At 48.9% G+C, this 15,617-nt stretch overlaps 1 protein-coding gene across 1 annotated transcript in view; it reads left to right on the top strand.

Moving 5' to 3' along the window:
- Positions 1-1,217: 1,217 nt before the first annotated feature.
- Positions 1,218-15,617, top strand: part of CACNG7 (calcium voltage-gated channel auxiliary subunit gamma 7) — a 21,252-nt gene continuing 6,852 nt past the window's right edge. Inside the window, exons 1-4 of the mRNA XM_035712745.2 lie at positions 1,218-1,332; positions 3,946-4,170; positions 4,802-4,888; positions 5,254-5,394. Of these exons, the coding sequence (XP_035568638.1) occupies positions 3,975-4,170; positions 4,802-4,888; positions 5,254-5,394 (424 nt within the window). The 5' untranslated portion in view covers positions 1,218-1,332; positions 3,946-3,974. The remainder of the gene's footprint in view (positions 1,333-3,945; positions 4,171-4,801; positions 4,889-5,253; positions 5,395-15,617) is intronic.

Here is a 15,617-nt window from a genome sequence, read left to right as displayed (position 1 = left end):
GGGGCTGACGAGCCCTCCCGGCCTCTTTGCCTTGGCCCACTTGCGAGGGGGTGGAGTGGAAAGCACAGTCCCAACGGACTACAGTTCCCAGCAGACACCGCGGCGGACCCTTCCCCCAGGTGCGGCCTTTCACCGCCAAGGCTGCTGGAAAATGTAGTCCCGGGTCTGGGGCAGGCCAGTTGAATTGGTGTGCCTACGTCTGTGTGTTTGGAGGGGACTGAGCCCCAAAGCTTCGTAGGCTCCCTCGGGGAGCCCTGGCGTCTCTTCGTCTCTGCAGGCTCTTGGGTTTCCGGTACTCGGTCCAGTTGGATGTCGGGGCTCCCCGTGGCTCCCCCAGCACCGCGGCAGTACCCCCATGCTCTGCCCGCGGCCCCCAGCCCCCGCTCCGACCCTCGGCGGGCGGCCTGCCCCTTTAAGAGTGGCCCCGCTGACATCACGGCGGTGGGGGGTGGCTGGCCGGGCTCCCGGCTCCGCGGCGGCTGCAGGACCCGGCTCCGCTCTGCGCCCGCCTGCTGCTCCGGGGACCCCGGCCCGGGACGCCCCCTCCCGCCTCCTCCAGCCGCCCAGACCCCAGGCTCCGCCCCAGGCCTGCCCAGAGCCCCAGTCCGCATCAGGGGAGCCCCAGGATTGCCCCTGCTCTCTCTCCTTCACAGGGTCTCTTTCTCTCTCGTCTCTTTCCCTGGCTCAAGGTCTCTGGGTCTCAGCATCTCTCAGCCCGGGGCCTCTGAGCGTCTCCCTGTCTCTCTCTGTCTCTCGGACCTGTCCACTTCCAGAGCCCCAGAAGCTCTGAGCCCGAGGGCAGCGGGGGTCTTAGACTTGATCTCTGCCTCTCCTCTCTCTGTCTCTCTTAGGCCAGCTCTGTGGGTCCCCCAGTCTCCAGACCTGCGAGTCTCAGAATTTCTCAGCCTCGAGGTCTCGGTGGGACTTGAGCTCCTCCGCTCGGGCTCTCGGCCTCTCGGTGTGCCCCTGCCCCTCTCGGGCTCTCTGCCTCTGTTTCTATTCTCCTTCCCTCCCTGCCTCCCCCATTCTCAAGGCCCGTCTCCCTCCCTCCCTGCAGCCTCCCCCTCCCCTCCCGCCCCTCCCCTCCTCCGCAGTAGCCAATGAGCGGCCGCCGGTCCCAGCTCCCGGCGCCGTCCGCCGAGTGAGGCCGCGGGCGCGGGGGGTGGGGGGTGGGAGGCCGGGAGGGGGCCGGGACGCCGGGCTCCGGGGCGGGGGCGGGGGGCGCGGGCACCGGCGACCCCGGTGGCGGCGGTGGCGGCCGGGGGAAGCCGCGGAGCCGGTCATGCGGCTGCGGGGCCCGCGGCCCGGAGCGTGCGCCCAGCCCTGAGCGAGGTGAGCGAGAGGGGAGGGTCTTGGAAGGAGTGGGGGCTCCCCCGGAGGTGGCGGGGAGCCGGGGGTGGGGGCTAAGAGGAGCCCGAGTGGCCCCGGAATGTGGGATTCTGGCGGTCAGGACGCCTGAGTTCGGGAGGCAATGGAGGGGTGGGGGGCATTGGGCCTAGGGAATCCAGGAGCACCGGGTCTTAGGGTCCTGGAGTGGGGCAACTCTACTCTGAATGTCCGAGTCTTAGGGACCGTGGGCTCTGAGGAGGGTGCAGGCCAGGTCCTTGGGGGAGGCGATCCCGGATGAAGCGGGGAAGGCCCAGGCCCGGGGAGGGCAGGATGTGTCTGAGAAGGGGTCCCCAGAAATGAGGAATACGTTCCCCAGGAGATCGGAGGGAGACGGAGTTTGGACTTGGGGCTTGGCGAATGGGACCCCCGGGATCCGAATGCCTGAATCCAGCAGAGGCTGCGATATATAAAGAGGGAGAAGAAGGTGGCTCCAGGCCTGGGGGAGGGTCCCAAAGGAGGAAGGGCTGGAGGAGAAAGAGGAGATCCGGGCGGGCCATTTGGAGTGGGGCGGAATCGGAGCCAAGAAACGGGGTGGGGGTGGGGGGCAAAGGGGGCGGGGGGGTTGGTCTTCAAAGGGCAAGTGAGAAGGGTGTCCATGGACAAGGTCCCAGCTGGGAGTCCAAGGAGCCATGGTGGGGCGGTGGGGGGAGCTGAGGTCAGCTACCTGGGACTCAGGCAGTCAGGGTGACTGGGGTTTTGATGCTTGTTTCCGAGCTGAGCGGGCTGGAAAAGGAGCCGGCAGCTGGCGGTCAAGCCCTGGAGCCTTGGGACGGGGGATGGGAGGAAAAGCTGGTCAGAGCTCTGCCAGACTCGGATTCCTGACTCCTCCAGGAGGCTGGGGGTGGGGCCTGGCGGGATGGGGGCTCTGGACGCTGAGGTGTGTGTGCGTGTGCATCTGGGGTCTGGGATGATGAAAGTTGTCTGACTCCAAGATCCTGGCCTGGGGTAGTTTTAAAGGCTCCAAGAATTCTGATTAGAGAAAGGCGAGTCTCAAGTCCTGGCTGCATTGTTGGGCAATGTTTAGGGTCTTAACCTTTATGGTGAAAAAAGATGATGGGATTGCTGGTATTCCGGGATGTAGAGAGGTCTTTGGCTGAGATAGGATGGGGGATCCCAAGTTGAGTCCCCCAAATCATGGGATTTTGTGGTTTATGGAAAAGTTATGGGGTTGGGGAGCCAGGGTGGTAGATAAGACATTAGTAGCTCCCTAGTTCGAATCTCTAGATCCCTGCTTGGAATTTGGAAGGCCAGAGCTATGAACTGGGGATCTCTTGTTTTGAGGGCTCAGGGTTAGAGAGGTCAGAGTTCCAGGCTAGGTGTTAAAGACGGTCTGTAATTGGAAGTCCTAGCATGGAAATTGGAGTCCAGAATCTCTGGTAGGGAATTTAGGGATATTGTGATGGCACATAAAAGAGATGGAAATCCTGGACTTCCCGATTTGGGATTTTAAGGTTCAGAGCACTGATCCCTAGTTTCAAGGATGGTCTCGAGTACTCTGGTTAGGGTGCTGGGTTGGAGGGGAGGGGGTCCCAGATCTTGGTTTTGACATTCTGGAGTCTCTCGCAAAATATAGGCTCTAGGTCTCGGGGTCCCAGGGTTCTGGGATCCAGTAGTCTGAGATGGAGTTCCAACATCCCAGGGTCTTGGGCCTGCCTGGATCTCAGATGGTGGGGGGATTAGAATTCTGGAATCTTAGAGCTGAGTCGTGGGCCATGATCTCAGACTGGAGTACCAAATCAAGGTCAAGTCACAGGATCTAAGTTAGAAGGTCATGGGTCATGGTCCTGGTATTAGAATTGGGTGTTAAAGGTCAAGATAAGAGTCCAAGGGTTTAAACTTAGATGGGGACCTCTACTCAGGTCTTGGTTAGTGGGTCCTTGGTTAGTAGGACCCTTAGTTAGGGTTCTGGTTAGTGACCCACTTGGGAGATTTCTGGTAATTATTTAGCAAAGTCCAAAAGAAAGGGGTCAGGGTGCCAGAAGACAGGATTGGGGGGATAGCCTGGTTCTAGTGTTGAAATGCCTGATCTGTGTAATAGTTTCTGAGCTTAGGCTCAAGGTTAAGGATTCTGGTGAGGGCTGGTCCAGGGTGAAGGTCTCGTCTCTGGTCAGGGCATAATGGGAGGGTTGGAGGGCCTGGTTCTGACTTTGAGAATATGGAAGTTGAGTTTCTAGGCAGTCAGGATATTTGAGACGTAGGTCCAGACACATGGTTGGAACTAAGGTTTCATCTCTAGCTCTGGGCTGTAGGTGTTAGTTGGAAATCTTATCCTGGGGTCAGGGATCTAGTGTGGAATCTGTCATCAGGACCCAGAGCAGAACACAAGTGTCAGGCTTGGGAAGACCAGTCCTGGGGCTGGAGGTCAACTGTTGATGTCACCTGTCCAAATCCAGAAATGGGGTCATGGGCTAGGGCACAAATGTCAGTTGAGAAGTTTCAGTTTGAGAAATGGTGTCTCTGGCTTGGATTCAGTGTCCCTGGTGGCTGCATGGGGTTGGGGGGGACTCTCGTTAGTCCTATCATGGCTCTCCAAGGCAGGGGCTTCCTGTGTCTCAGGCCCCGCAGGGCGCCCCCCGCCGTTGAGAATGAGTCACTGCAGTAGCCGCGCCCTGACCCTGCTAAGCAGCGTGTTTGGTGCGTGTGGCCTGCTGCTCGTGGGCATCGCAGTCAGCACTGATTACTGGCTGTACATGGAGGAGGGAACGGTGTTGCCACAGAACCAGACCACGGAGGTCAAGATGGCACTGCACGCTGGCCTCTGGCGAGTCTGCTTCTTCGCAGGTACAGACCCCACCTGTCCTCCATTCAACTGTCCCTGCTTTGCCCGGGACCCAAGAGTCCTTATCCATAGTCCCAACTCTTGGGTTCCAGAAACCCAGAAACTGATCCTGTTTCTCTCCTGGAGACGCAAATTTCTACCTGGAGACCTGATTCCTAGCCCTTTATTTCCAGATCCAAAAGTCGCGATGCTCACACGATCCCCAAATTCCTAATCCCTTGCGAGTCCCCATCTAGAAGCAATAGTCTAGCATCAGAGCTTGTCCCCTGCACAGTTCTGGTGTTGAATGGGCAGGATAAAAAATTCATGCCCCCCAGTGACCGCGGAGACCCTTCTAGGAATCCCCCCCTCCCCATCCTCTTTAGGGATTCAGGAGTCCTAGCCCATTGCCCCTCCTCATGGGGACCCGGGTTCCAGCCGCGTCCTCCAACCACGGGTCTTCAGGGGAGCTCGAGAAGGGAGCTCCCAGACCTCCTGTGCAGCCCCTTCTGTGACCCCCTGTATAGACGGGAACCCCTGGATGAAGCCTCATGTACCCATCCCGAGGTCTCCCTACTGTACCACCTGCCCCTCACTGCCTCTCCAGAGCTCAGGAACCTCTCATGCAGCTTTGCCTTCTTGCCTTACCCCCAGGCCGGGAGAAGGGTCGCTGTGTGGCCTCGGAATATTTCCTTGAACCAGAGATCAACTTGGTGACGGAAAACACGGAGAATATTCTGAGTGAGGGGGAGCTGGGGGCCTAGACAAAAGGAGGCAGGAACTAGGGGCGAGTCCTGGGTCGAAGGGCAGCCCCAGAAAGGGAGGGGGGTGGGAGGGAAGAGGTGGAGGCCAGAAGGAAGGCGGAGGTGGGGTAAAGAGGACGAGCCAGGTTGATGAAGCGGGCGGGGCAATGAATGGGTGGAGCCCACAGGAATGGGGCGGGGTCAAACCAAAAGGATGTGGCCTGGGTGAAGGGGTGGGGTCAGCAATGGAAGTATCAGAAAGGGGAGGAGCTGCATAAAGGGACGAGTCCAGGGGAATGGGGAGGTGTCATCTTCCCCAGGGTCCCCCCTCACCCCTTGTTTCACCCTTTACCCCTCCCTCAGAGACGGTGCGCACGGCCACTCCGTTCCCCATGGTCAGTCTCTTCCTAGTGTTCACCGCCTTCGTCATCAGTAACATCGGCCACATCCGCCCTCAGAGGACCATTCTGGCCTTCGTTTCTGGCATCTTCTTCATCCTATCTGGTGAGCCCGAGGAAAGGACTTAAAGCCTTTTTTTTTTTTTTTTTTTGGTTTTTGGTTTTTGGTTCCAGGAACCTGTGGTTCCCTCCTCCATTAAGAAAGTTACTTCCTTGCTGTGTGATCCTAGCAGGGTTGCAGAGCCTCTCTGAGCCCCACTTTCCTTCTCTGTGAAATGGAGATAGCAGCACCCATTTCACAGCTTGTTGGGAAGACCCAGTCGTGGGTGCTGATTAGGTACCAGGCTCTGTCCTAATACTCAGGACAACCCCGTGAGGGAAATGCTATTAATAGCCTCATTGTACAAATAGAGAAACACTCTCAGAGACCTGAAGTCATTAGCTCAGGTTGGTGCAACGAGGGAGAGTTGGGACTCACGCTCGCTGTTCACCCCAGAGGCTGTTTTTTAACTGCTCCTGATATTTTAGCAGTTAACATATTCCAAGGCTCTTTCTTTTCTTTTTATGATTTTATTGATTTATTTGAGAGAGAGAGGGAGAGGGAGCAGGAGCAGGAAGAGGGGCAGAGGGAGAAGCAGACTCCCCACTGAGCCGGGAGCCAGAAGCCAGGCTCCATCCCAGGACTCTGGGATCATGACCTGAGCCGAAGGCAGAGGCTTAATTGACTGAGCCACCCAGGCACCCTCTTTATTTTCTGTGCAACATTTTATTTGAAAATTTTCAAACAGAAAAGTGGAAAGAATTTTGGAGTGAGCACCCAGGTACTCACCACTTAGTGTCAACCATTACCTTATGACTAGACTATCTGTCAATCTGTCTATATTTCTGCGTAGCCATCAATCCGCCTTATCATTATTTCTTTATGCAGTTCAATGTGAGTTGCAGGTGTATACTTCGCCCTCAATACATCACCATGCCTGTCATTAGCTACTTCTCAGTATTTGTTTTTGTTTCTTATTTTTTTCTTTTGAGATACGAGGCTCTTTTGTATGTGTGATCTCACACCTTTCCCTTAACATCTCTGTCACGGAGTTATTATTAGCACTCGATAAAATGGGGGCACCCAGGCCCATAGTGGTGCAGGGAGTTGCCCAAGACAGCAGCATGAACCGGTGCTGTGGGACCGAGTGTCATGAGCTCCAGAGCAGAGTTCTTTCTCAGATGTTACCCACCTCCAATGTCAGCACTGTCTGGTCCAGTTCATTCCCTCTCCAGTCAGGTCAGGCCAGGTCAACCCAGCCCTGACACATTTCACTCAGCAATCCAGTCCGACTAACACTGGTCCCTTCTGACTCCATTCTGCAACCCAGTTCAAATTAATTCAACATCATTTCGTTAAACTCTATTCTAATTCTTATCATTCAGTGGATAATTTTATGAACAAACCCCGCTGATGTCTCATTTCCATTCTGTCCCCTGGGGCCTGCACTCGGATTCGTCTTCAGAGTTGGCTACGCAAAGAGTTGAAGATGGATCTTTGACAATCTCCAGTCTCATCCCTGTTCCTCACTCAGCTAAACCTCCCCCATGCCTCCAACCTAACCTGATGAGACCTTTTCCAGAGAAACCAGGGTGCAACCTCCCTGTAAACTTGAATCACGGCATGCAGAGCCAGACACTGAGCTAAAATAAGACGTGTAGAATATCACCATCCCGGAGCGTCAGAGCAGAAAGGTCTCATCATTTTTCATACAGAAAAATAGTGGCCTAGAGAGAGAGAAAGTGGGACAAGGGTAGGAAGCATGGAGATCTTATTCAATCCACTCAGACCACTAGAAAGAAAATCCCATTGTTTGCTGCTTACACAAGGAGCTGCACAGCTGAGTGGTAGAGGGGTGGTGCACACAGACGGTGTTCTCCTCACAACACCCGCACTCATGCTCCTGCAGTGCCCCAGAACCTGACTTCCCAAGGTCAGGCTGAGGATCAATGGTGCTGTCAGGGCTGGAGGTCAGGCTTGTGATGTAACAATACAGTAATTTGTGGGGGATTGAACTCCACTTCCCTTTGTCGAGTTCACGTTACAGACATGGCAGACATGGCCTTGTGCCCCACCTCAAGGAGTCCAATCGTGTGCTTTCAAGGTTGTGGGGTGTGGTGGCTGACAATTCATGTTGCTGTGAACCTAGGAAGACCTGGGTTCAAGTTCTTCCCCTTCACTGCATGGGCTACAGCCTTTGTGAAGTTGTCAAGAGGACAAATCTTGGTCAAAGAGTGGCAAACCTGTCTAGGGCCAACTAGTACATATTTCAGGTTTTGTGAGCCATAGGGTTGTAGTGCCAAAGCAACCAGAGGTGAAGCAGTGAGTGTGGCTGTGTCCCAGTGATACTCTATGGACCCTGAAATTTGAATTGTATGTAATTTTTGTGAGCAATGAAATACTCTTCTTTTGTGCCTTCCTCCCCCTCTCCCACTCCTCGCACCATTTAAAAATGTAAAAACCATGCTTTGTTGGAAAACCAGATAGAAACAGGTGCTGGGGCAAATGGTAGTTTGCTGACCCCTGATCTCCATCATAGATGTGGAGGGCTGACCCAGTGCCTGCTAAATACAAATATATGTACATACATAGTAGTAGGGACAGCAACAGCCAGAATAATAAGCACTTGATGGAGTGCCACAGTTTGGGGACGTTCTAAGTGCTTTATGCAAATTAAGTTATTTTTTTTTTCTTTACCTCATAAGTTAGATGTCATTGTTACTGTCATTCCCCAGCTGAGGAAACAGAAGGACCCAGGGGTGAAGTTTTTCCAAAGCGGAAGCAGAATTCCTACTGAGGCTTTCACCGTGGCACTATACTGCCCCACCACAATTGAAAATCACACAAAAATGGGATGCCTGGTTGGCTCAGGTGGTAGAGCATGTGACTCTTGATCTCAGAGTTGTGAGTTTGAGCCCCACATTAGGCATAGAGATTACTTTAAAAAATAGGACTATAAGTAAAAAATGAAAAACTTTTAAAAATCATAAAAATGGTGGTGCCTGGGTAGCTTAGTAGGTTGAGCATCCAACTGTTGATCTCAGCTCAGGTCTTTTTTTTTTTTTTAAGATTTTATTTACTTACTTGAGAGAGAGAATGAGTGAGTGAGTGAGTGAGTGAGAGAGCATGAGCAGGAAGAGAGGAAGAGGGAGAAGCAGACACCTCCCGCCCCCCACTTAGCCTGGAGCTCGATGTGGGGCTGGATCCCAGGAGCCTGGGATCATGACCTGAGCCCAAGGCAGACATTCAACTGACTGAACCACCCAGGTGCCCTCAGATCAGGTCTTGATCTCAGGGTTGTGAGTTCAAGTCTTGAGCTGGGCTCCATGCTGGGTGGGGCCTACTTAAAAAAAAATCATAGGGCAGCCCTGGTGGCCCAGCGGTTTAGTGCCACTTTCAGCCTGGGATCGAGTCCCATGTCAGGCCCCCTGCATGGAGCCTGCTTCTCCCTCTGCCTGTGTCTCTGCCTCTCTCTCTCTCTCTCTCTCTCTCTGTCATGAATAAATAAATAAAATCTTAAAAAAAATCATAAACATGAGGAGATTTAAAAGGAGAGGGAAGGGTGATAGTACCAGCATCTTAGATCTGGGAACAGAATAATCTGGTCCAATTGCTTCATGTCCCAAGACTTGGAGAGAGAGACAGGAGTTGCCTAAGGGCTGGTGAATAGTGACATTGGCATTCAATTCTGGAGAAAGCAGGGGGAGGGTTGGGGCAGAGGAGGGAAAGGGTCATAAGCATCCTTCACAGATGGACTAGCAGGAAACATGGGAAATGGGCAAACCAAGGCAGAAGCTTATGCAGTGGTCTGTCTGGGCAAGAGCAGCTGGTGCTTGAGCTGGGGCTGGTGATGGAAAGATAAAGTCAAGTGGATGGCTTTGACAGAGAAGGATATCGACAGAACAATCAATGGAACCAGATGACTGACTGGATATGGTTGGTGAGAGAAGCAGGGAGGAGGCTGGAATGATAATTGATTTTCATTCCTGGAAGAATCCAGGCCATAAGAAGCATGCTTCCCATACAAAGCCCATGCTAACCCTTGACCCTCAACATGTTCTATACATATGCTCATCCATTTGTTCATCAAGCATTTACACAGACATCCTACATGCCAGGCCCTGCACTGAGCACTAAAGATGTAGCTGAATCCTAAGTGGGAGCTCACATCCAGTCAATTACAAAACAGCCTCAATTTCCTGTCAATCAAAAATACACACCTGCTTCATTCCCTTCCATGCTCAGTGGATTCCCATTTGCACATAGAGTACATCCAAAGTCTCCATGCTAGTCTACAAGGTTTTCTGTGATTTGGCTACTGCTCAGATCTCTGACCTCATTTCCTAACCCACTAACACTGTCTCCATGGCTTACAACCTCAGCCACAGTGGCCTCCTGCTATTCCTTGAAAATGCTCATCTCAGCCCCACATGAGGACATTATACTCAATAGCCTTCCCTGCTTGAAGTCTCTTCCTCCTGATACTCAAAGGGCTTCAACTTTCTGTCTTCAGAGTTTTCTTCTCTGACAACAGTATGTAATGTTGCCTTGTCCCCACTATACTATTACATTGCACACTTTATATTTGTTTCATAGCTATCGTCATCTTATGCGTTTTCTGTCTCTTACTAGAATGTAAACTACAAAATACATGGGCCTTTACAAGCATGCTCTCATTTGTTTCTGCAGAGCCTAGATGAGTTGCTGGTACAAAGTACACATTGAAATATTTGTATAAGAGAGGAATAATAAAGACAACTTAGGGCATTTTGGGAAAGGGAAGATGCATTAGCTTGGCACAGTAGGGTGGTGGCAAGGGGGGGAATGACCCGGGAGGGCTTCCAAGAGGAGGTGACATCTGAGTAGATGAAGTTGAAAGGGTGAGCGAGGGAGGCTTTTTAGAGTGAAGAAAGAATAGTGCCTTCTATGGAGGTGGAATTCACAGCATGTGTTAATGCCCTAGAAAGCTGCTGAGACAGGTAGAGGCACGTGCAGCTCTCCATGGTCCTGAAACCCTATTGTTCTAAGGCCCAGTTCTTTCTTTCTTTTTTTTTTTTTTTTTTTTAAGATTTTATTTATTTATTCATAGACACACACACACACAGAGGCAGAGACACAGGCAGAGGGAGAAGCAGGCTCCATGCAGGGAGCCCGATGTGGGACTCGATCCCCCGTCTCCAGGATCACACCCCAGGCTGCAGGCGGGGCCAAACCGCTGCGCCACCGGGCTGCCCGGCCCAGTTATTTCTATCCAGCTTGGAATGTAGGTGATTCTTGCCTACTGAGCAATCTTGAAACAGATGTGGGGTGAGGAGGGAGAGGGAGTGGGAGTTGGACTACAGAGAAAGGAAAGGGGAAAGGAAGGAGAGAAAGAGGAAGGGAGATAAAGGGGAAAAGACTATTGTTTTTGGATAACCAGAGTGCCATTATTAAATGTCTAGGAAGTAGACAGATGACAAGAATAACTTACCTTTTGCTACTTTTTAAAGATTTTGTTTATTTATTTATGAGAGACACACACAGAGAGGCAGAAACACAGGCAGAGGGAGAAGCAGGCTTCCTACAAGGAGCCCGATATGAGACTTGATCTTGGATCCCGGGATCACACCCTGAGCAGAAGACAACCTTTTGCTATCTTTAAAATTTTTATTTATTTATTTATTTATTTATTCTTTAACTATTTATTTATTTATTCATGAGAGACACAGACTCAGAGAGAGAGGCAGAGACATAGGCAGAGGCAGAAGCAGGCTCCTTATAGGAAGCCTGATGTGGGACTCAATCCCAGGACCCCAGAATCATGCCCTGGGCCGAAGGCAAGTGTCCAACCTCTGAGTCACCCAGGCGTCCCTCATTTATTTATTTGAGAGAGAGAGAGAGCACAAGCAGAGGGAAGGGTAGAGGGAGAGGGAGAAGCCAGCTGCCTGCTGAGCAGGGAGCCTGACTCAGGGCTTGGATCTAGGACCCCAGGATCATGACCTGATCTGAAGGCAGATGCTTAACCAACTGAGCCACCCAGGTGCCCCTTGCTATCATTTTTACATGATTTCCAATTACTGAAAACAAAAACAAAAGCAAAAAGGAACAGCAAAAGATTCTTTGTCTTTGGAAATATTTGTTTCCTTATCCATCCTTGCTCCTGACTTGCCTTAGCACTGTAATGTGAAACATGGAACCTAAAGGTGAGGTTGGGTGGTTAGCAGGAATCAGATCACAGTCTGGAATGTCAGGCTGAAGAACGGAAAACCTCGTCTGGACAGTAGGGAACTAAGGGAGAGTTTTGACAACAGAAGGATGGAGTTTGTGTGGGTTTTAGAAAGAACCAGGATCTAAAGCAGGGAGATGAGGATTTAAGAGCAATGGTACAAACATAGACAATAAGCCTTAACAGGGTCAGAGGACTTTGATTGCAAGAAGGGGATTTGATTTATGAGAGATACAAGAAGTAAAATAGACATGACTTGATGATTGAGCATCTTTGCTGGATGAGAGAGAATAAAATCAGGATGACTCCCCTGCATTTGACTAGGGTACCTGAGTGAGTGTGGATTTTGAGATTCCTTTGCCCTTTGCTATCTCTTTTCTTTAAGCCTATTCATCTTTCTACACCTATCTCAGATGATTTCAACTGTGTAACACTTTGTGGGCCCTCTTTTGAATATCCAAATTATGGAATACTAGAAATTCAAAGTGCCACAGAAGTTCAGAGCAATGAAAGGTTGATTCTTTGAGGAAATGGAGGAATGGTGGGATTTAGAAGGGGGTTCAAGGGCAGCCTGGGTGGCTCAGAGGTTTAGCACCACCTTTGGCCCAGGGTGTGATCCTGGAGACCCGGGATCTAGTCCCACGTTGGGTTCCCAGCGTGGAGCCTGCTTCTCCCTCTGCCTGTGTCTCTGCCTCTCTCTCTCTCTCTCTCTGTGCCTCTCATGAATAAATAAAATAAAATATTTTTTTTAAAAAAAGAGGGGTGTTCGAAAAGGAGAAGCAACTAATGAGCTTTTCAAGAAGCTCCAGTTGCTTGGTGAGTATACTTATCTATTCAACTGGTGTTTATTATGTGCTGGATCTTGTGCTAGATGGTAGGGGTTCAAGAGGGAACAAGGTAGGCTAGTTCTTTTATCCTGGTGGGGGAAATGTATGATGGGAAGAGTCACAGATACAGATTACATGTTAAGGAATGATAAGAGTTACAGAAAAAAGTAAAGCAGGTTGAGGGGAAGGAGAGTGATGGGGGGCCACTATTTTATCTCAATCACTCCAGTTTCTAATGAAAATCTTGAAACTGATAGCAGAGTGCAATGAGCACTGGTATACATTCCTCCACCTAAATCCTGCATTTTGGTGATTTTTTTTTTTTGCCATAGTCTCCCCGCAACCTCCCCCCCAACTTTTTTGGGATTTTATGATTTCACAGTACATCACAGGCATCATGATAGATTGTCTGTAAACACTGTAGTATGCATCTCTTAAGAAGAAGGATGTTCTTCTACCACAACACCATTACCACACCAAGAAATTTTACAGGAATTCCATAGTATAACCTATTCCATTTGCCAACTGTCCCATTGTTTCAAGAATGCCTTTTATAGCTCCCCCCCCAAAAAAATTGGGATTCATTCTTGTTTCACACACAGCATTTAGTTCATGTTTCTTTTACTCTAGTTCCCCACTATTTTTTTTTTACAACACTGACTTCTAAAATGTATTTCATTATAAAAATATAGAAAGAATAGTATAAATAAATGAAATCCCATGTATCCTTCCCTCAGTTTCAGTAGTTATCAACATATGGCGAATCTTTTTTTAGTTGTGCTGCCGTATCTCCCTTCTGCACTTCAGTACATTATTTTAAGACAGACTCAGCCATTAAATCATTTTATGCACAAATATTTCAGTATATCTCTGAGAAATAAGTTCTTTGTTATTTAACATTCATCATCATGCCCACACAATTAAGAATGGCTACTTAATATCATTTAATATCTAGTCAGTGTTCAATTTCCCCCTTTGTGTCATAAATAAATGCTTTTTTATAGTTAGTTTATTGCAAATCAGGATTCAGATTCCACTTGTGCACTTAGCTGATAGATCTCTGAAGCCTCTTTTAATCTCTCATAGTGTCTTTCTTATTTTTTCCTTGGCATTTATTTGTTGAAGAAACCTGGTCATTTGTCTTATAGAATTCCCACACTACTGACTTTTCCCACCATGCTCTCGTGTTGTGGTTTCATTCATTCATTCCTGTGTTTTCCTGTAAAACTGTCATTAATCCCATCCAGGTGTGTGGGATTTTGTTTCTGGTTTCTGCTTTTTTGGCAAAAAATACTTCATAGATAGGGGGTGTTGTTGACATCCTACCACATTGCATCCAGAGACATAAGAACGCCTGGTTGTCTCTCTTCTTGAGATGTTAAGGATGACCACTGGTTCAGGTGTTACCAGCTTGACCCACATCACTGTCCTTTTGAAGACTGGAGGCCAGGGTATCATGTGGAATGCCTACATCCTAGATTTGTTCCTCCTTCCTTGAATTCTCTATAACCCAGAAGTTGTCTAGACTAGAGGCTTTATTAAATTCAGGTCAAATGGGTTTGGTAAGCAGATGCAGAGGGCAGTGTTGGTACCATAGCAAATACTGTCAGGTTGTTCTCCGGGAGGGGGACAAAGTTTGAACCCTTGATAAAAGTGGTGGGCTTCAGGGCTGTTCATTGAAAAGGTACATTTTCTTCTTTCCAATTAATAAGTAATTTTCAGGGTAATACTTAGGTACCTTAGGGAGGTAAAATCCTGTTTTGGGGATACCTATTTTATTGAAATTTTTTATTTTGGAAAAAAATGTAAACTTGCAGAAAATTTGCAAAAATAGCACAGTGAACTCTCATGTGTGCTTCATCTGGACCAAATTTTCATATTTTGCCACATTTGCTTTCTTTCTCTCTATATGTATCTCTTTATTGTATCTGAGATATTTATAAACATAAATACATGAACTACTTGAACATCAGTTGCAAACACCTCACCCTGCTTTAGCAAGTGTCTCCTAAAAACAAGTGCATTCCCTTTTCTAACCACAGTACAATAATCAAATTCAGGACGTTTGACATTGATACAATATTACAGCTAAAGCACAGTCCACACTCAGATTTCACCAATTGTCCCAATACTGTCTTTTATAGTCATCTTTCCCCCCATTCAGTGTCCAATCTAGGATCATGCTTTGTATGTCCTTGTCCTGTCTCTTTCATTGCCTTTTATCTTTTATGTAGTTCTTGTGCCTTTTTAAAAAAGAAATACCTTTCATGTTGACTTTTTTTGAAGAGTGCAGCCAGTCATCTAGTAAAATGCCCACAGTTACCTTAGGAGTAGATTCAGGTTACACATTTTCAGCAGGAACCCTGCATAAATGGAGTAGTGGCATGCTTGCATGAGGAGGTAATGGTGTCAATCCGCACTGCTATTGGTGATGTTAGTTCTGAGCACTTGCTTGAGATAGTATGTTAGGTTCCTTTACAAAAAAGGAAGCTTTTTAAAAAAATCTCTTTGTAATTAATAAATATTCCAGGAGGAGTTTCTATCGTGCAGTGATTTAGCAGCCACTGATGGTACTGACCGGTATCCTAATACTACTCCTAGTGTTCCAAAATGGGGTTTTCTAAATCTGCTGTTCTATCTACATGTATACCACCAAAAAGAAGAATTTTCTCTTTTCTTTGATTATTTGTTTATTTATTAAAGAATATGTATGTCAGTATGGATTTGCGTTTTTAAAAATTCAGCGTATTATATGCCATTTCTCTTTTTTAAAAAAGATTTATTTATTTATTTATTTTAGAGACAGTGCAGCGTGCAGATGGGCATCTGCGCTGGCCGGGGGACGGGCAGAGGGAGAGGGAGAAAAGCAGACTTTCTGCTAAGCATGGAGCCTACCCTGGGGCTCGACCCCATGACCCTGAGAGCATGACCGGAGCCAGAATCAAGAATCAGCCACCCACCTGAGCCACCCAGGCATCCCAATACATGCTATTACTTATATTATTCATTTCAGTGTTCAAATTGTCCTTAGCTGGACTATCAGGAACCCCCTTCAAACTAGTCCCTGTATCCTTTTTTGATGTGTCTCCATCATTTTTTTGAGTTTTTCCTCCCTTTGTGGCACAGGTACACTTTTACTGCCTCTCCCCCAGGCTTCAAATTATCTACTTCTTTTGGAAGCCCTAGCTTCTAATTTAGTGGGAGATAGTATCAGAGACCAAAAGCTGGTTGCTAGGTTGGCTCATTGCTGCTGGGGT

Source organism: Canis lupus, chromosome 1, assembly GCF_003254725.2.
Source record: "Canis lupus dingo isolate Sandy chromosome 1, ASM325472v2, whole genome shotgun sequence".
NCBI lineage: Eukaryota > Metazoa > Chordata > Mammalia > Carnivora > Canidae > Canis > Canis lupus.
Note: the sequence above shows the minus strand (reverse complement) of the source record. Positions and strands in the feature narration are given on the sequence as shown.